Genomic DNA, 22331 nt, shown 5'->3' with positions numbered 1-22331 from the left:
ATCTGATGGTGTTTATGTATTTATAACTTCTCAAATAATATATGTACCACTTCTGAGGAAGATAGTGCCTCTTAACCACTATTAGCCATTATGAAATTGTTCTCTGTTAGCCTTAACACTGCACCAATCTGTATCTTCCCTCTTCTGTCACAGCAAAATGCCAAACACTATTTGTGCAGCCCAATATTAGCAAATACCAAATGAGAAAACCACATGACAGAGATTCAGACTTGCTGTTTAACAAATCATTCCAAAGTGACCTTTTCATTCAAGCAGGCGCATCATATGGAAAAAAAAAGGCAGAGCCTTTTTATTACTGTGTAATCCTGTACTAATATCTTGGATCACTATCATTAAAAGAGGACTGAATAGAAACTGTTTGACAATTTTAATGTATATAATTTACCATCTCTCTGGGTTTTGTGTTCTTTGGTCAATTGGTCTATTTACATTAGTAGCCTGATGGCAGTGGATTTGTACAGTGAAGCAGTTGGTGATAAAAATCCAACGAGCTAAGGGCCCAATATCCTCTTTATATGTGTTTCGGGAGAAGTTACTCTGGGCTTCTTCTAGTATGTTCACGTGGACTGAGTGTCAATTTGTGGCAAGATCATTGTCATTTTATTCCTGGAGCATATCCTATGATTTAGTTTCATCCAAAGAGAATCTACTCCATGCTGTAAAACAGGAAGAAGTAAGGAGAACCTAATTATTATTATTATTATTATTACAATTATTCTAAAGTAATGGTTGTACTTTTAGTAGAATTACTTTGAAAAGAACCAGCAATGGGACAGCAGTTTATACTGAGCAGAAAAAGACCAATATTTCTGCAGGGAAAACTTTCATTTTATTATTCTTACCAATAAATTCTTTAATTCTACTAGGATTATTTTCTTTGCTCCCCAAGCATATCAGAATATTAGCTTAGGCTTTAATGCAAAGCAATCTGCTATACTTGCTTACTGTTTATATTTCCCGAAGGAAAATGTCATTAGTCACTGCAAGTTTGTACATTACTTCTTTATAAGGAAATGAGAATCGTATACTGTGCTCGCAGACTGGGGCCAAGCTAAGTTTTACCATTGGTGAATGATCAACAATATAACAGCCTTCTATACCGAAAACTCTGATTCAGCTGCCCAGATTAAGAATTGTGGAAAGAAGTGTTCTCTGACTTGCTGTTACCCTTAGTATGCGTTTAGGCTACCTTTTCTTCATAACCAGAGAGACAAAACTTCCTTTCTCTTTTCCCCTTTATTTCAAACAGCTTATGTTCTCATGTTATCAATAGATGACAGAAGCTGGATTAGGGACTTAAAAAGCCACCTGAAATCTCATTATAACATTTGAAGTGGTAGCAGTCGAAGCACTTTTACAGACTGAGCAAGTATAGATTTGATACTTGTACCCTTGACTGCTCAGTGATACCTATAGCATTTTTTATACCTTTGATACGACTTTTTTTTTTTAACATAGTCATTATATTGTTTTAACACCTGTCTTTCACGAAGCCTTTTAGAAGCTCCCTGTTTCTGCCTGAAGGCATTTTACCTCCCTTTTCTTCAACAGTTTCATTCATGGACCCATGTCCCAGAGTTTTTTATATGATTACAGAACTTATCTAAATTTCTCTGTCAGCAATTTGAAGATTTCAATCACTTATTTCCTGAAAGAACATTCTATTTTTAGTGAGTGCTAGGTGATATTTTTTCCTGATATTTTGTATCAATTACTCCTCTTATATACTTCATCAAAAGTATTGTACTTTTCAAGATGTTTTTTCTATTACTTTGTTGGTCACTTGTGAGTCTAATAGGTCACTCATAACACCGAAACAATATTCCCTGTCTTCTCTTCAGTGGTTGATTTTATGATGTAATTTTCAACATTTTCTTTCTTTTTTTTTGCCTAAGGGCCTATCTTTCAGATTTGTCACCCCAGTTTTCAGCTGGTGTGGTTTCACTACATTGATGTATAGCAAAATGAAATTGCTACTACAGCATAGAGGATTGGCCATAGAGGTCTAACTCTCAGAGTTTTGGGATGATTTTTTCTTACTGCAGTGAAGTAGATGACCATTTCAAAGGTGGGGGCCTTAGAGTAGGTCAGTTTCTCAAGGGAATTAAACCAGTCACAGAGGCTTAACATGTTTTCTAAGGTCTTTTAATTTCACTCTGTGCACAAAAGCCTGTGTTTTGTTAATATACAAAAAGCTACAAACAGGAAAATGTCATGTATGGTGATTTCTTCTTTCTCAGCAGTACGTTTGGTAGATTCCTTGTCCAGATTTGGTTGTATCTGTCTCCTACGCTTATCAAACCACTGGTGTACCTTGTCTTACCTGTTACACGGTGACATCATTCTTCTTGTTCTTATATTTAAGCAATCTGTAGCTCGGGAGCCATTAACACTGGCACCTTTTGTGGCTGTTCTGCAATTCAGAGGGACTGCTTGACAAAGTTTGAAAACATCGCGTCTACTCCAGCTGGTCTGTGCCGCGGTTTCCATTTGATCAGAGAAGGCTTAACCTGCATAATCTATTTAGTGAAAGTTTATATGAATGTCCAGGAATTTCTCCTTAGTGACATGTTCTAGTTAAGTAGGTAGAGCATGTTTTGTGGAATATTTTTATTGCTTTTTTTTGTGTGGTCCCTAGAAAATCCATTGTAACATATATTCAAGTTAAGGGAAACGAACATTCCATTTATTATCCTAATATAGCAGCCCATATTGTTAATTTTAAAGCACAAACGGGTCTTTTTGTTAAGAAGATTCCTTTATAAATAATGCAGAATATATAGCCTAAATAAAGGCCAGACCTAACGTTTTCCAGATGGTGAGAGATGTATAGACGGAAGAAGCTATGGAAAATATTTTCCAGTTCTTTACATTTCAACATGTGCATGTTTCCTATTTCAGACTGATTTATTTAGACTTGTAGCAATAGAAAGCTGTATTTGATTAGATCATTATCATCTCTCTGGTTACCACAGAGATGCACAGTGCTACAAAAGGAACCGTCATTTATTTATCTGTTAATATCTTTGTGTTGTGTAATAATTATCTCTTATTCTGTTCTGGTGTGTCCTGTACTTAATCCATTTGGTTGGTTTCCTTCCAGAAATGAAAGAAATTATTGGTATTTTCTTCTTCTCATAATTTTTTTGTTAAAGGACTTCTTAAAAAAGAACATTAAATATGCTTGAAAGTTGTGCTTATTAAATTTTGCAGTTTTGATCGTGGAAATCACAGATGTTTTCCTTTTTCAAAACTGGAAATGTCAGTTAAAAAGTGTGGAGAAGTAAAAGTGTGGAGAAGACTTTATCTTGGTATGTCCCTGCTTTTACTAATCTGCAGGGCCTTGCTCCATGACTAGTCCATTCCTGTTATTCAAATGGCTGATCACAGATGAATCTACTTGTTTGGTTTTCTTTTGGAAATGTGGCCTGTGTCCTCCCACGCTCTGAGAGAATTTGTCCATTCATGATCAGTGTGGCTCTTTGCTTGGCTACACATTTTCTTTCACTGTTTACTGTCACTCCTCTGTCTTTTGAACATTTTCTTGTTTTTCTTGTGTTATCCTATTGCTATCTGCACACAGTTATACTGTGTGGATTATACTAAGAGTTATGATATAAAATGTGATTTGGATATATAGCTTAATTATGCTAATAATTAAATCTATTTGTTTTAACATTATGTTTTTATGTTAAAAACCTTGAAAATAGCTTGTATAAGGCTCTGGCAAATTTTTGAAGATGTGTTTGTACTATTGAGATCAACTTTATGTCACAGGCTAAGTGTTGGTACACTAGTGTAGATATGTGAGAGCTGCAGTGACTGCTTAGAGCTACTATCAGTAATAAAACTGATCAAGGGACACCACTCCTAATTTGAAGCACAGTTGTGGTAGTGATAAGGTGTTGGAGATATAGTTTAGGATAATTTTATATATATCAGAAGAAATACGTTAATTTCGTTAAGATTAAACTCATAAAGTCTATCCATCAGCATTTCCTTCTTATCTTTCAAAATACGTGGGGCTATTTTTTTTTTCCTTAAGTATTTGTGGTATTATTTTATTACTTGTTTAACACCTCCACTAGGAATGAGAAACAGCTGTTCTTCAGTGATGATGGATGAAACGATGTTTGAGTTTTATAAGATGCCTTGAGGTCCAGTAAATTAAAAAAGTCAAGGAAATCAATGTAATCTTCTTCTAGCTATATGGTAGTGTAAGAGTAATAGTATTTTAAATAACTTTTTGTAGAATATTTTCTGATTTTAAGAATTTTGTTATCATGTTCTGTTTTCATATTAGATCCTTCGTAAAAGTAGTATTTAATTGTGTTTGTTAGGGCTTCTGCTATCTTTCTTTACACCCAAGAACTATTAAAATTACCTATTAGTGAAACAGTAATCTCCTCCTTAATCTACTACATAGCAGCAGAAATGCCCAGCTGTGATTAGAATAGAAACACTGCATGGAAAAATTACTGTTAAGATGTAAAGTCATAGTAAGAGGAACAAAAATGAAATATAATAATATGTGATAATTGCAAACAATTTCTTTTAAAATAAGTTTGGATATTCGGGTAACTATAAAAATATTAGTGTGATGCAAAATATCTTGGTACAGTAACTGAATTATATCGCAGAATCCTTTGAAGATAAGTGTATATTTTTTGTGTGTAAGAATGACTTTGGTCTAGACTAGAAGGCGAGGCATTCAAAAGTTGTAAATATAATTTAACTGAGAACTGTTTTTAAAAGTGTTAACAAACACTAGTGACAGACTTTGAAACCTTCAAAAACAAATTGAGTGTGCACTTTTTATAGATGAGGGACCCCATTCATCTGCTTGCCCACCGATGTATGTGAGGTGAAAATCTAAAACCCCTAGAATTCATGATTGCCGTTCTCCTTTTAAGATGAAATGAACTCAGAAAATTCTGTTTTGCACAAATCTGGAGTCTGAAAATGAATTGGTACCACTGAAACATAGCCATTTTTTGGGGACCATGACTAGGCACAGTTAGGCGATCTCCAGATAACTTGCCAAGAAACACTTGCAGATTAGGTCCTGAAATCATGAGTACTCAACAGGGAGTGAGAGAAGAAAATGGAGCACTAGGGAACACTTACACGATGGGCTGCTTTATTGAGCAATGCACAGCTATGCTCAACATAAAGCATTTTTATTAAGCTTGGTATTTTCATATTTTTGTGCAGATAATCACAAAATTTGAACCTGGAAGTGGCAAATGCATGGATAGCTGTTGGTACAGTCTTCTGGCAAGACTTTGATGGGAAATCTTTTGAATCCTGTGCAAACGTGTAATCTTGAGCTTTTTCTCCTTCCAGTGTTGGTGTATGAGGTCCATGTTTACACAGGTGCTAAACCTGGTGCTGAAACAGATTGTAATGTTTATATCAACCTCATTGGGACAAGAGGAGATGCTGGCAAAAGGAAGCTCCATAAATCTAAGAACAATAATGTGAAATTTCGACATGGACAGGTGAAGTAAAACCAATGCTTCTTCTGATCAATAAGAGTAAATTATGGCTACCAAACTGTTTCGTCAACGAGTGCAAATATCTTTTTATTTATAAGTTTTATTCAAGCAATTTGTCATTTTCTCATGTATTTCCTTCATTCAAAACTACTTACAGAATTACATCGTATGAATAACTTTATTTGCTGGACCAATCCTTTACTGAGAGCTTTGCATAGTAGAATTCAAGTATTCTTGGTTATTTATATAGCATATATAGATAAAATGGTGACAATAACATATTTATTCTCCTGAACAGATCACCAGGAATTTTAGAATCGAGTTCTAAATCTTTATTCCCAAGTATGTTTTCCAGTCTTGGTGAGGCAGTTATGGCTAGAAAATGTAGTACAGAGGTGACTACATCTTTGCAACTGATCTTTGTGTTGTGCCAAAGGAATCGAGTGCTGTCTCTGTGGAATAGTTTTAAGTTGTTATCCACCTTAGATCCACACTGCCTGGCCAGGACCAATACAAGACATCTACATTAATTTTGCAAAAATAAAATAGAAAAAACCCTCCTGTTCTATACTGTTATAGCCAAAGCAATAGCTATGTTCAAGACCTTTTTAATTTTCCTTGCATGGTTCCACAGATGGATATTTTCTGCATAAAGGCTGTCTCATTGGGAGACTTGGAGAAAGTTCTGATTAGCCACGATGGAGCTGGTCCAGGTAGGATTTAACTTCCTGGAGACCAATCTGTTTTCAAGCCCTTTTGAAACACAATGCACTTTATTTATATTGCATCCTTCATACAAAATGTGACAGATGGTCTTGCAGTGATAAAACTCTTCTCACAGACTGATAACTGTCTTGGAATGGTGAAAAATAGTGGCAATTGACTCAAAAAGGATATAATTTTAAAGTCAAATCCTGTAATTGCACTTTGTTTTCAAGTTTTTTTATAAGAAAACACTATTAATTTGCATATAGAAAAATTATTAAGGTGTTGCTTGAACAGTTAAAACAATTCTTCATTGGACAAAGAATGAAGACTGGCCAGAATGGAATTAAAGATATTCAACACCTGCTTTACTACCAAACAAATTTTGAATAGCTGTAGTTTAATGTCCTTGCTGCTTTGGGCAACAGTAAAAGATTTGATTATTTATTTAATCTGTGCAAGCCAATGTAGTAAGTGACATTGCATTCAGCTTGTAAGTTTTTCAGGAAAAAAAAAAAGAGATAATTTTGTGATTATATGAATTTTTGATACAGGACCTTTAGGGGTGCCTGTCTGGAATGATGTAAATGAAGACAAAGCTAGGATTTAAAAGCACTGATGATATGTTTGCAGATTACTGGCTATGAAGAAGTCAAGTGAAGAGGAGGATTTTATAAGCAGTTCAGGGCCACGCTGGTACTAGATGAGAACTTGTACTGTGCTCTGTTCTGAAATGGCCTCAAGCAGCATCCTCCTCTACTGAGGGTCTGAGCAGTCTTGTGACTATAACAAAGGTCAGCATAGTGTAGCCTTGGTAAGGGGTGTAAATTTGGTTCTTATATCTTTGTAGTTCTCCAGAGTTTGAGACCTTCAGCAACACGAATATGTGTATATCTTAGATTTTCACATCCTACCATGCCTTTGAAACAACAGAGAAAGCAGTGTGGTGGAGCCTACCTTCACTCTATGTCCCAGGACACCATACCATGTTCTCTTACCCCATCTCTCCTTTAACAGGCAGCATAGCTTTATCATAGAATCAGCATTACAAATTTATAATGGAATTAAGCTGTCTTAAGCTGTTCTTTGGCTGTGGAGTTCAAAACCTGTAATTCTGGAAGATGGTCTAAATAGGACAACAGATTGAATTCTATGTTTAATAAAATTTATGCCTCGGTATTTAAGATGATTTGTTGTGGTACTCAGCACAGACAGATCTCATAGACCTCTTGAACTGTACCAAAACTAGCTGTAGATGAGCCTGGTCTGAGGTAACCAGGGAGTTGAGAGCTGGAAAATGATGGTGAGTCAGGAGAAAGGCTATCTAGAGACCAAATATTTACAGGGTTGAGAGAGAGGAAAGAAGGTTACTTTAGAGATGGGTTTGCCCTTTTATCTAATCATATCAGTTGCCTAAATGATAGGGCAGGAAGTTTTTAGTCTTGATTTGTCATCGGTCACTAGGATGGTTATTGGAAGAGATCTAAGAGATCAGCATGGCTGAAGCAGTAGTTATGCTGTTAGGGAGAGCATGAATTCGGCAGCCCAACAGAAGTGAGGCTGCCCACCTCCATGCCCACAAGTCCTACTAGTGGAAGAGATAAGTATGCATTGTCAGCAGGCACACACATAAATACATTTATAAAAGACGCATATGTATGCACGTGGCTGGCAACAAAAATCAACACAGGCAGTAACTCAGCACTCACACAAATGCAAACAGTACCAGTAGCCTTATCCTGTTTCCCTCTCCAGCTGGTCAGAATATGATCCATCAATGGCAAATATGTACATGTATATGCAGTATGGAATGGATTTATAAGACCTCCAGTATCTGGCCTTAGGCACTTAGTCTGGCCCTGTATCCTTGTATCCTCAGTGTCCCAGTGACTGACACCTGGACATACAAAGGCCCTCCAAGGCTGCACCCAGACTACATTTGCAAATGAGAACAGTAGTCTTAATAATATGTTAATTAATACTCATATATGCAATAAGAGCTTCACTCACAAAATTTCCAGCTTTCACACAGATCTCAGTTAACTGCATAACCAGTCCAAACATCCTTGGTGGGATATGAACGATGTTGGCAGTTCACAGATGGATGCATATACTTGTTTCTAAGGAAAAAAAACCCACCTCTCTTAAAATTAAATCAGAGCAAGGCAGAGAAGAATGAACATTGTACTTCTTGTGAGAGACGCAGAATAAAAAAGCTTACATCCTGTTAATATATCTTTTATATTTAGCTGAGGTCTGTCTTAATATGACTTGTGTTTCTGCTGGAAAAAGATAATCTGAGCTTTTTTCTTCAAATTTATTTTTTAAAACACCATTATTTCACATGATAAACTTTTGTCATTTCAATACAGGCAATGGATGGTTCCTGGATAAGATTGTCATCAAACATAAAGAAGGAAAGGAAGATCAGGAGGTTATATTTCCTTGTAATAGGTATGGCATTCCTGGAGAAAAAGAATTTGTTACGTTGCCAGCAACCTAAGGAAAAAATTGCAGAACAAGCATGTGCACACAACGTAGACATATGAACAATGCCCAAGTTTTTTCAGCACATAAGGGATGCAAAATTTTGCCATTGAAGACAAAGGACAAAGCTGCTGCATTGATATAGGAGGCAGTCATAGCCTAAGGCCTAAACCCAAATGTTGCATAAGAGAAAAGGTGCACTGATCTTTTTAAAATCTAAATTATACAGAGACCACTTGAAAATAAATAAACTTTCAGTTCTCAGACTTCTAAAATGTACTATGTATAAAGATCTAGCAGTGCTTATTTTTGTCAATTTCTCTTTCTCAGTCACTGAAAACCTTACATATATCCCAGAAACCTTTGGAAAGACCTTTATTTTTTCTCCTAAAAGAGAGCTATAATATTTTCTTTAATTTAGTAGTACTTGTCTGTCTTACTAGGTCTAGAATCTTGCTGCCATGGGCAAACAGGGAAAATGCTCAACTATGTCAGTTTTAACAATTACTAAACAGACCATTTTTCCAATTTTTTTTAGTATCCAAGTCAACTGCAACCTGAACTTTCAGCAGTCATTGAATTGAATCTTATAGCTATAACAGAAAAATAAGTGATAAAATATTCTAGATGGAAGTAAGGATTTGTGTGTGTTAGTTTTGTATCAGTATATTTAATACAATAAAAATAGTTTGAAGAATTGTAATTTAGATACAGCTAATTGTATTTTGTATTATGTGGTTTCCTGAATTTATGATTTTGCCTTACATGGCTGAAATAGTTTCCATGTTTTGTTGGGAACTGTGCCTTAAAGTCTTGAAAACCTTTAGGGGTTCAGTAAAGACAGCACAGGAATTTTACCTGTTTACAAAAAACCCTGCAAGGTTCCTGGAAATGACTAGTTAAGAACCATTTACTCCTCTCAGAACTATTTTTTCGGTAATTAGGGTTTTGGTTTAGTTTTCCGTTTTGGCTATTAGGATTTTCAGTTGGTTTGGTGTGTGTTGAGGTCATTATTGGAAGAGTAGATGAATGAGACTACAGTTCCTTTGATTGCAAGGAGATTTTATGAGACTTCTGTAAAGGGAGGAACACTTAACAAAGGCACTTGGGCTCTCTACAAAACTGCCTTGTCAAAAGAATAATTAGTAAGCTCTTAGAAAAAAAAATAGGGAAATTATATACAGAACTATAGGAATCTTGTCATTTTTTGCCTGCAGTGTAAACGTGTTGCCAATGTGTCAAAATTTACAATCTATTTTTAGAAACTTCTCGTGATCTTTTGTTTCTTTTGAGGGAATCAGGAGATAGCTCACAAAAGTTAATCAAGCTATTTATAACAACAGTAGTTGAAATAGAGTGGAGTTCAGTCCTCATGCATAAGAAATTTATTTATAGAGTTTTGTTATATACAGGAAGTGAAATACATTAAGGACTCTTGGGTTTAAGCAAATGCAACATCAACATGGAACCAATAGAACAGAAGTTAAAAGTGGGCATATATTTATTTATTTTTAAATAAGTGAGATTGTCAAAGGCTGTAAAGTGTTATTCCAGCAGAAAAGGGGATCAACTGAAGGAACATGGATTTATGTTTGTAGTGAAATGATATTGCAGGAAAGATCCTTAAATTCATCAGCATAAAAGAAAAAGAAAATAAAAATAGAAATTCAGTTCGTTACTGCAGATTTAAAGAAGGTTAAGAACCTTCCAGACCTGCAGGGGTAATACACCATATTAAGTAAAATGAATATAACTAAGTAATGCAGGTTATATACTCCTCAAAATACACAGTTGAGTCTCTGATCCTGTAAATACTTACTGTTTCATATAATGTACTTCAGATAGTACTAAAGTACATCATATAGCCACCATGAGAATTTGTATTTTTCTGGAGCAGAGTGAGCCAAATTCGCCTAATATGGATAAGGCCAAGGATGATGAATGTATGAAAGAAAATTTGATCTAGGAAGTAATTTCAAGGCATCATTTGATAAAGTAGTATAAAAAATTACTGTTGACAAGACAAGGTAGTTGCCAGATTACTCATAATATGCTGATAATTCTTATTAATTCTTTTTTTCAATGAAAGATGGCTAGATGAATATCAAGATGATGGGAAAACTGAGAGGGAGTTAACTGCCAAGAGTAAGTACTTTGTTATATTCAGGTTGCAACAATATAGTATAATGAGTCCTTAACTTAAGAAGAGTGATAATAAAGCTGGTTCACATTTTTTTTTCTGTTCATACACTAGAGGATGACAATTCAAAGAAGGCAGCTCTTCAAGGTAAGCATTGCTTTTGCTGCTTGAATTTTAATCTTCAAATCAGTGTTAAGTGACAGATATGTAAGCACGTGACATCATTGTGTACATAAACTATCAACTGAGAGAAAACAGAGACAAATTGGCTGGCAGTGCTCTACAGAAAGAACTAGACCTTTATACGTAACTGAGCAAAACATGCTGCTCCTCAGCCATTTCTGATTTTCTTCATATTTCCACTACTCTGCACTGAAATCAGCCAGGAATTCTTCTGAGAAGAGATTCTAGTGTTGTTTTGTTTCTCCCAAAGTCAGTGTCATTTAATACACGGGGACAGGTCCCCTAGCAAGTAGCATCAAGCTGAAAAATATGTTGTGAACTGTCAGTGGAAGCATTTTAGGTCAAAATCGATCAGGGAATTCCTGAAGTAGCCCGAAATAGTGCAGGCTTAAACTCCAAATCTGTTAGGAAAGGTAAATGTGGTGTATGCTTTCAGTTTACTAAATCTGATTGAATTAGTAAAAAGATTTTCAATAAAAAACTACCTGTTCAGCTGTCAATTTTTATACCTCTAAGGACAGCCCCATCACTGTTGCACGCTAGTACCTCCCAAGTGCTTAAAATGTGAGACACCATCTTTGTGTTTCTCCCCCAAAAGAGAACAGAAACAGATTGACAGAGGTATCTTTATGAATATTTAACTGTAAATACATATTCTGTGTCAATTGTGCCTGGGAAATGTACGGAAGAAACTAAAGCACAAAAGCTAAAGTTTGCATTTCACTCTGGAAACTGTGACTTGCCTTCTACAGGATAAGTCCAGATCTCTCCATCTAATTCCAATTTTGGTGAAAATTAAATAATTTACATTTAATCGAACAGTTTAGTCAACAGCTTTATTTTTCCATGGTGACATATATTTGACAAGGGGAGACTGATTAGCTCAGATAAGTAAAAGATTTCCTACAGAGAAATTTGATTTTCACCAGAGTGACTTGGAACTACATTCTGCTAAGCACACAGTTCAGACATGCAGCCATAATATCTATTTCACCTTATGTTCAGAAAATATACTATATGTTACTACTAATCTAAGATTTTCCAGTGCAGCTTTGCTCTTTGTTGTGCTATAACAAGCAAGGACAGATGCACAGACTGCTGAGAGCTTGGGCATGTCAAGAGTGGTTAGACACCATACATTGATTATGAGGGGAAAGAACTGGCTTATTCTTAAACAGTTTGTGAAATGTCACACTATCAAGATGCCCAGAAGGACCCCAAAAGTGTGTAGACTATTTCACATGGTAGAGCAGATAGTAGCAACAAGCGGTACCATTCACAGAGGAAGCAAAAGCTTTCCATATAATGTACATTTACTGAATAAGAGGCAAGCAATAGTGCTGATATTATGGAGTTAATATTTTATGCATACATATGGTCATATTCTGCAAGTGGGCTTCAGGGAAACTTGACTGGTGTAATATGGTGGTGTTTGGCAATTTCCAGAATAAGATCATTGTGCTTAAGTAAGGCCTAAAACAAAGGTTACAAAACAAAACAGTAAGTCACTCTAAAGGACAGAATCATAGAATCATAGAATTGCTTGGTTGGCAAAGACCTTGAGATCATTGAGTCCAAGTCTACCTGTCCACTACTACACCACATCCCTGAGCACCTCATCTACCTGCCTTTTAAATACTTTCAGGGATGATGAATTGACCACCTCTGTGGACAGCCTATTCCAGTGCCTGATAACCCTTTCAGTGAAGAAACGTTTCCCTAATATCTAATCTGAACCTCCCCTGATGCAACTTGACATCATTTCCTCTCATCCTATAGCCTATCACATGGGAGAAGAGAACACCCACCACATACTTGTAGACAGTGACAAGGTCTCCCCTTCATCCTCCTCTTCTCTAGGCTAAACAGCCCCAGTTCCCGCAGCAGACTCTCATAACACTTGTTCTCCAGCCCCTTTGGCAGCTTCACTGTCTTTCTCTGGACACGGTCCAGCACCTCAATGTCTTTCTTATAGTGAGGGGCCCAAAACTGAACACAGTATTTGAGGTTCAGCCTCTCCAATGCTGAGTACAAGGGCACAATCACTTCCCTGGTCCTGCTGGCCACATTGTTTCTGATACAGGTCAAGATGGCATTGGTCTTTTTGGCCACCTGGGCACTCTGCTGACTAATATTCAGCTGGCTGTCAACTAACACTCCTAGGTCCTTCTCTGTCAGACAGCTTTCTAGCTATTGTCCGCCAAGCTTGTAACACTGCATGGGATTGTTGTTCCCTACGTGCAGGAACTGTAACTTGGCCTTGTTGAGCCTCATGCCATTGGTCACAGCCCATTGGTCCAGCCTGTTCAGCTCCCTCTGTAGAGCCTCCCTACCCTCAAGCAGATTGACACTTCCACCCAGCTTCATGTCATGTGCAGACTTACTAAGGGTACACTCAATCCCATCATCCAGATCATTGATAAAGACGTTGAACAGGACTGGACCCAATGATGAGCCCTGGGGAACACCAGTTGTGTCTTGCCTCTAACTAGATTTAACTCCATTTACCACCACTCTTTGGGCCCAGCCATTCAGCCAGTTTTCAGCCCAGCAGAGGTTATGCTTGTCCAAGACATTGGCAGCCATTTCCTTAAGAGGAATACTGTGAGAAATGTTGTCAAAGGCTTTACTAAAGTCTAGGTACACCATATTTGCAGCCTTTCTCTCATCCATTAAGCGGGTAACCTTGTCGTAGAAGGAGATCAGGTTAATTTGGCAGGACCTGTCTTTCATAAACCCATGTTTACTGGGCTTGACCACCTGGTTGTCTTGTGTGTGATGATGCTCAAAATGGCCTGCTCCATGACCTTCCCTGGCACTGAGGTCGGACTGACAGGCTTGTGGTTCCCTGGATCCTCCTTCTGACCCTTCTTGTAAGTTGGTGTAACTTTTGCCAACCTCCATTCAAGTGGAACTTCCCCAGTCAGCCAGGACTGATGGTAGATGGTGAAAGGGGTTTGCTGAGCATCTCTGCCAGCTCCTTCAATACCCTTGGGTAGCTGTCTCCGCCAGCTCCACAGACTTGTGAATATCTAATGGGCCGACCAGATCTCTGGCCATTTCCTATTGGATCATTGGAGCTTTGTTCTGCTCCTTCTCCCTGTCTTCTGGCTCAGGAGGCTGAATACCCAGAGACCATCTTACCTTACTAACATAGACTGAGGCAAAGAAGGCATTAATTACCTCAGCCTTATCCTCATCCTTTGTCATTATTGTTCCCCCTGCATCCACTAGAAGATGGAGATTCTCCTTGGCACTCCTTTTGTTGTTAATATGTTTTTTGAAACATTTTTAATTATCTTTCACAGAATTGGCCAATTTAAGTTCTAGTTTTTCTTATTTTTCTCTCTGCGCAATCTCACTTCATCTTTGTAGTTCTCCTGAGATGCCTTCTTCCACAGCTCATAAACTGTCCTCTTTTTTTCCAAGATCTGCCCAAAGCATTCTGCTCAGCCAAGCCAGTTTTCTTCCTTGCTGGCTCATTTTTTATCACATGGGGATGGCCTGATCTTGGGGTGACAGGATTTCTTTCTTGAAGAGTGTCCAGCCCTCTTGCGCTTTAGGACTGCTTCCCAAGGAAATTTACCAACCAGCCTTCTAAACAGTACAAAGTCTGCCTTCCAGAAGTCCAAGGCGGCCATTCTGCTGACCTCCTCCTTACTCCTCCTAGAACTGAGAATTCTATCATCTTGTGACTGGTGTGCACCAGGCATCCTCCAACAGTCACATCTCCGACAAGGCTTTCTCTGTTCAAGAACAACAGGTCCAGTGGGGCACCTTTCCTAGTCAGTTTCCTCACCAGTTGTATCAGGAAGTTATATTTCCAGCAGACCTCTGGTAATCTGAAGTCTCCTACAAGAACAAGGACTAGCGATCGTGAGATTTCTCCCAGAAATCTCATTCATTTTAGGTAAAGCTAGTACGACATTTGGCTACCTAGCCAAAAAAGAGAGATTGAAAGTCATCCTTGCTAAGCAGGTCACTTGAGGGTCCTCAGTCCTTCTTCAGCCAAACTAGAATTATGATAGCATAAACAAAGCGTAAATCCAAGATATCTGTGAATGCTGCTGCTAGCTATGGATTCTGCTAAAATACAGCATGCCCACGTCAAGTTTTAGAATAGAATCATAGAATAGTTAGGGTTGGAAGGGACCTTAAAGATCATCCAGTTCAAACCCTCCTGCCATGGGCAGGGACATCCCACTAAATCAGGCTGCCCAAGGCTCCATCCAGCCTGGCCTTGAACACCTCCAGGGATGGGGCATCCACAACTTCCCTGGGCAACCTGTGTCAGTGTCTCACCACTCTCATGGTGAAGAAATTCTTCCTAATGTTTAGTCTAAATCCGCCCCTCTCCAGTTTGTACCCCTTCCCCCAGTCCTACTGCCACAAGACTTTATGAATAGCCCCTCTCCAACTTTCCTGTAGGTCCCCTTCAGGTACAGGAAGGTCGCTATAAGGTCTCCTTGGAGCCTTCTCTTTTCCAGGCTGAACAACCCCAACTCTCTCAGCCTGTCCTTGCAGGGAAGGTTCTCCAGCCCTCCAATCACCTTTGTAGCCCTCCTATGGACCCATTCCAACAGTTCCATGTCCTTCTTATGCTGAGGATTCCAGAACTGGACACAATACTCCAGATGAGGTCTCACAGGAGAGGAATAAAGGGGCAGAGTAGCTTCCCTCATCTGCTGGCCACGCTTCTTTTGATGCAGCCCAAGATATGGTTGGCTTTCTGGGCTGCGAGCTATTGGCCTTCTGGGCAGTGAGCGAACTTTCCCAGCAAACTTTGTACAGCTGTAGACTATGGAAATTCTTTGGCAAATCAAGGACAGGAAGAGATTTATTTGTATTCTCTTGATTCCTCCTTGTGTGTTTGATGCAAGAGAAAAAGACAAAAAAGGACTACCTTGGTAGACAAAAAAGAATAACTACTCTCAGTTCTGAAATGATGAAGTTGTTCTGGCGGAGAATGGGACTTTGCATTACTCTCCAGATGTTTCCTACAACGCAGGGAAATTTTATTACTCCCACCTTCCATTTTCTCTTTTCCTCATCTGTCTCAAACTAAGCAGAGTATCATAATAACATGTAGTAAAAGACTTTCTCTCAAAGCAAGGAGACAAGACATAGTATATTCTAATACTGTCCACACTGCAGTCAGCTAAAAGGAGCTGGGTTCTTGTAATGTGGTTCCTGTAGGGTGCTCTGTGGTACCGTGGACTTTTGTGTGTGGTGTATAAAATATGATTCAACACTGATGAACGGAGTTCAGTTAATAGATATTTCTAGGTTGTTTCTTCTTGTGTTGTGCAAATTGGTTGGTATTAAGACATAGAGAAAATCCATAAGAAAAGAGAAAATATGCAGTAAATTCTCCCGTTACATCATTTTTAAATTATTGCCTACCTTGCCAATATTTGCTAATAGGGTAAGAATAATCACAGAATTCTCAAAGTGTAAATGGATTGATTCTCCTTAAAAAAACCTATGACAGTATATATTGCCAGGTGGAGGCTGAAACGCGTAATAAAAAAAAATAAGAAGGCTGACAGCTAAGCCTCAAGGAAACACAAATTTTGACAATCTGGGAAGTAAGCAACCTGTTTCTACATCTAGGAAAGTGTGAATGGCATTCTAGGTCTTAAGATCAAAGAGCACCAGAGTAAAAAAAGCGGAAAAATGTAGTGATAGGAAAAGGGATAACATTTTAAAGCTGAAAGAGGGGATATTTAGCTTAGACATTTGGAAGAAATCTTTTACTGTGAGGATGGTGAAACATTGGAATATGCTGCCTGGAGGAGCTGTGAATGCCCCATCCCTGGCGGTGTTCAAGGCCAGGTTGAATGAAGCTTTGAGCAGCCTGAACCAGTAGGGTTTAAACTGCATGATCTTTGAAGTTCCTTCCAAGCCAAACCATTCTACGATTCTATGATTCTTTGAAAAATGTATTGTAAAAACTATGGTGGCAATCCTCCAAACCCATATATGGTTCATATTTAAAGAACAGAGAGAAATCTTTCCTTTTTCAGTTTTCTGAATTATATTACAAAGTGTTGACTTTATTCTTTATTTTTCCCAGTTTGATATGTGCATAAGTCATTGCAGGTTTGATGTTCACAGTTTTGCTGCAAGCATCTTTCAGGTTCCAAATGAGTGGTTAAAAGACTTTCTGGAAGGAAAAGGGCTACTGCTTCTAATGTATCTTTGGATACATCCCTGTAATGTGAAATCATAGAATCATAGACTCATAGAATAGTTAGGGTTGGAAGGGGCCTTAAAGATCATCTAGTTCCAAGCCCCTGCCATGGGCAGGGAGACGTCCCACTAGATCAGGCTGCCCCCCACTCATTTCAGCAGTTGTTATACTGAGGTTTCAAAGAAAATTGCTATAGTTTTACACATAAGCTAAAAGCACAATGATACTCTAACACACTAGTCACTCTGAAAGGAAGTTAATGTAGTTCAGAAGTATCAAAGGAAAAGTCACTTTTTTAACATGGCCACACATACGAAACACAGACGACCTACTCAAGCCCAGCTATCTGATTTTCAGAACTTATTGAGGAATATCTTGAAAATAGATATAAGAATCACTGAACACAATGGGTTTTTGGCATCAATTTCCTGTCTGCTGTAGCCATCCTTACCAAGTAGCTATCTAAGTGAACATAATATTGGAGAATTTTTCCTTATTTTAGCATAAGCAAGTTAAATGAATTTGCTGAACTGACAGAAAATGCAGCCAGTCTGGGTTAGCTCAGTTACCAAATTGTAGAAGCACTAGAAGTAAATGTGGGAGAACAAATAGTCATAGATGTTAAGAGGCCTTAAATCTGTTAACCTCTGATTTATTTCCTGGAAAACTACTAACTGGTGTCTTAGCCATTCTTCTGATATAATAATTAAAACCATAATCATGGATATTAATTAAAATGCATCAAGTTGCGTGAAGTATCTTCTCTAAATATGCTGCCTCTTTGAGCAAGGAACAGGCAGTCGTATATACATGCTTTCTCTTAACTTTCATTTTTCTCTTTCCTGAAGCAGAAGCGTATTACACAGAGAACAAAAAACCCCTCACCTGGGAGACACAGTAATGCAAAATTATCTTAATTTTCCCTCTGCTGTGTTCCTGGGACAGCCTTCAAAATAGGGCACAGTCGAAGAGGATAAGGGGTTCAGGGCTATGTTGGGAGTCTTTGTAAAAATTTGAATCTGCTCATAAACCCTCGGTGTGCTCAGGAACAACAGAAGCTCAAACAGTGCTTGACTTCACCAAATGTTACACCCTGAAGTGTACCACATGCCAACCTGGCACAAGGAGACAAAATATGAGGCTGGCACATATATCAAATAACAAAAGTTCCTCATTAGGCCAAGTGTGGATCTTCCACATACTATGTCTGACTCATTCCTGGACATGGCTTCAAAAAAGAGTTCAGATGGAAAGATCCTTTTGGCTAGTGCATTACTCAGTAGACTGACTGTGAGATGCGTATTTGCCTGCTGTTTTGTAGCTGAGCCCAGAAGAGTCAGATGTAAAGCAGAAAAAGGTTCTATAGTGAGAGAGAACAAGAATTAACTAAAGAAAACAATGTGAAAAGCAGGTGAAAAATCACAGATCAAGTAAACCAGATCAAGTTTTTACTCAATCTCCATCTCTAAGCACGTGGAAGAAAACAAAAGGTGTGAAAAAATTACACAGGGCTATAAGAAGAAGAATCACATCCAATTTATTTCTGGTTTAAGCTATTCTAAAATATTTCTTTTCAGCACATTTCATTGTAGGCTTACACAGAATCACAAAACAGAACTTTATATTACTCCCACTAGCAAATGATCGTATTATCACAGTACTGGTCATAGTCTAAAGATAAGCTTTTGATTATCTTTTGTTGTTAAGTTCTCTCTGCCATGCAGGATCAAATGTCTTTTCTACTAATAATTAATTGGAATTCATGGGAATATTCACGTTCATGCAGTTAAGTAATTTTCTAACCTATACCGTCCGTCTAAGACACAGAATTTATTCCACATCTGGAATGGTTTTCTGTAGCTTCTTATTTGTATGTTGTACTTCGAATGTTGTTATAAGTACAAGTCACCTATGAAAAAAGAGTCTCTGAGAGGTCCAATCTGTGAGCTGAGGTCAGTGCAAATCCTTCTTTGAAATTCCATAATTTTGTGAGCAGATTGAACATGACAACTAGGTTAGAAAAATCTGAACAAATAGTTTTGTTTGATTGTTTAACCAGTTCTGTATTAGCCAGCAGATCTTACAAGTGAATCACAGACAAATCTTGCAAAATGTTAGTTTTATTTTTCATGTTACATATGAACACTTTAAGAACTGAAATGTAATAAATTAATTACTGCAATAAAAAACTTGGTTTGTTATAAAGAATGCAAAACCCTAGCCAAATATTCCTTTTCCTTTTTCCTTGGTGTTAATTTCTGCTTGCGCACCGACTTCCAACAGTTGCCTTTTGTTTGTTGTCTTATTTAAGTTATAATTATATTCAAAAGAAAGAACGCCTGTCTATTTTCATAAAATGCAATGTAAGTTCATAGTAATCTTTAAATTCTTTGTTGTAATAACAATGAAAACATCCATTGCTCCCTGCCATTGATACTAAAAATGTGTTCATTTTGTTTTTTTCAGCACAACAGTGGAGAGTGCAGGTTAAAACAGCCAGAGATTCCCCAGAGCCACAAGAGTGTAAAAGGACCCTTGTGATTTATGGCTCAGAGGGCAAAAGTGATGAATTTTTGCTTTCTCCACAAACCCCAGGACATGTGTGCTTTCTACCCAGAGCAACAGATGAATTCATTGTAAGTTGTAAATATACAGTATTATCCAGAGTTTATCATGACATTCTTCTCTAACCAAAAGGTGTATATATATATATATATTTGTGGAACGTTAGTTTGGCTGGTACAAATGACTTATTTATTTGCAAAGATTGAATGATTAACTTTAGATCTTGAATCATCTTCTGCTGGTAGTCCTGTTCTACTACAGCCAGCTGCAGTGTATTCTTTGAATTTTCAGTGCCTTCAAATGTATGTACCATGGAGAAAAAACGGTCCCTTTATTGTATTCATCAGCCCATTTTTAATTTTTTCTAATTCTCTAAAGATTTCTGAGTTGCAGTTTATACAATCAGCAATATACAATTATTTGAGAATGCAGATGTCAGATTGGACGGTATTCCCACAGGACATAAATGGGCTTTTCTTTCCTTTATTCCAGTCTCTGAAAAGCAGTCTCCACTCTCTGCCAAAATAGTTCTGCCTCTCAGGCCAGCAGGCAGAGGATTTTTCTGGATAATCATAAATCACAGGAGAATGCACTCATGCATATCAAAGTGTGATGAACCCTGAAGCAACAGCATATATATAGCCAGTATTAAAATCAACCTTAACATAGTCCTGACTACCTGTACACCTGACACGCATCCTGCTGTTTTGAAAGGATTCATCTGAGGCATCTTTATAATGTTCAAATTCTGTCCCGACTTTCTAGGCTTAGTCACTGCAAATTCTGTTGATTGGTATGAAGTGCAGCTTCTAGCCACTGAGATGACAGAAATAGCTTTCAATTCAAGGCAGTTTTATAAAGCTCAGAAATACTTTTCAATGGCTGCAATAAACATTCTGAAAACAATGGCAAAACCACATTTTGTAGAAAACTTGTCAAAGCTTCATTGTAATGACATCATACAGGCTGACTTTAATTTAAGTAACAAACTAGAGTGATTTAAGAGCTTTGCAACCCCTGTTATCAATACAGGCTGGGAGATGAAGGGATTGAGAGCAGCCCTTTTGAGAAGGACTTGGAGGTATTGGTGAATAAGAAGCTGGACACGAACCAATAACATGTGTTTGCAGCCCAGAAGGCCAACCGTATCCTGGGCTGCGTCAAAAGAAACATTTCCACCAGGTTGAGGGAACAGATTCTGCCCCTTTACTCTGCACCAGTGAGACCCCATCTGGAGTACTGCATTCAGTCCTGGAGCCCTCAGAGGATAAAGAAAGGCATGTACCTGGTGGAGTGGGTCCAGAAGAGGGATGCAAAAAATGACCAGAGGAATGGAACACTTCTCCTACGAAGAAAGACTGAGAAAGCTCAGATAAGGCTCCAGGGCTGCTTCTTGCATATTTCCAATACTCAAAAGCAGCCTATAAGAATGATGGGGACAACGGTTTTAGCAGAGTGTGTTGTGACAGGACTAGGGGTAATGGTTTTAAACTAAAAGGAAGTAGAATCAGTCTAGCTATAAGGAAGAAATATTTCTCAATGAGAGTGGTGAAACACTAGAACAGGTTGTTCAGAGTTAGATGCCTCATCTCTGGAAACATTTGAGGTCGAGTTGCAGGGGGCTTGGACTAGATGGTCTTTAAATATGCCTTTCAATCTAAACCATTCTATGATAAATGGTACTTCTTAAAGACGAGAAAGTAGCTGCTTGTCAGAAAACAGATAGGAAATGCACTGAGTCATCAGCATAAACTGAAGATGCCAACAAAGACAGAACCTATGTACGGAGCAACCACACCAGCTAACTGAATTTTGGCAAGTGTCATTCCACAAAGCAGACCTCTGCTACACCCAGCTTCTTGGTACTTTCCCAAATGGCATGTATTCCTTGTTAAGACTGCCTCATTTCAAGGACTGAGTATCATGCTAGGAGAAATCAGTGTTGTTGTGTCAGTTGTGCTTGCCCCTTTAGTCTACTAAGTTAATATTAATTGAGTATCATTTACTCTGCATGAAATTTTGTCTCTCTGTCACATTGTTTAGTGTTCTACATTTTTTGTGTCATTCCAAGGAAATCAGAGTAGTGAGTCTGATATAAAGGAGCATTTGGGAATTCATAGATATCTCCATGAATACCTTCATACCTTCTTTAGGGGTTCAGCTAATAAACACCGTGGTTTTTTTACTCTCCTGTTCTTTGTTCTTATTAAAGTTATTCAGAAGAATGTAAAAGATTTGCTCATGTTCTGCCACTTAGCAGCAGGCCAGAGGCAAGAACATGATATCGCAAGGAGGACAAGCTGTGAATTCAGCTTTTCAACATGAAGGAGTAAATGAACTTTTAAACCCTCCCAAGATCTTGGTCCTCGGCAAATGTCCTTAGCAATACGGTACCTTGAAAAGAACAAAGGGTTATGTGCTATAATCAGCTCACATTGTTTTGAAACTTTAAGCTTAATTTCAATCTCAGAGATACATTTCTCATACACTGAGGACTGGAAGACAAGTAAATTCCTGATTTTTCAGGTGCTTTCACAGA

The 22331-nt window shown here is 37.9% G+C and overlaps 1 protein-coding gene across 1 annotated transcript in view; it reads left to right on the top strand.

Moving 5' to 3' along the window:
- Positions 1 to 22331, top strand: part of LOC104067680 (lipoxygenase homology domain-containing protein 1) — a 133764-nt gene that overhangs the window by 39114 nt on the left and 72319 nt on the right. Inside the window, 6 exon segments of the mRNA XM_054060180.1 lie at positions 5368 to 5522; positions 6154 to 6232; positions 8597 to 8678; positions 10801 to 10856; positions 10966 to 10998; positions 19694 to 19863. Coding sequence (XP_053916155.1) covers positions 5368 to 5522; positions 6154 to 6232; positions 8597 to 8678; positions 10801 to 10856; positions 10966 to 10998; positions 19694 to 19863 — 575 coding nt within the window.

Source organism: Cuculus canorus, chromosome 2 (genome assembly GCF_017976375.1).
Source record: "Cuculus canorus isolate bCucCan1 chromosome 2, bCucCan1.pri, whole genome shotgun sequence".
In the NCBI taxonomy this organism is placed as follows: domain Eukaryota; kingdom Metazoa; phylum Chordata; class Aves; order Cuculiformes; family Cuculidae; genus Cuculus; species Cuculus canorus.
Note: the sequence above shows the minus strand (reverse complement) of the source record. Positions and strands in the feature narration are given on the sequence as shown.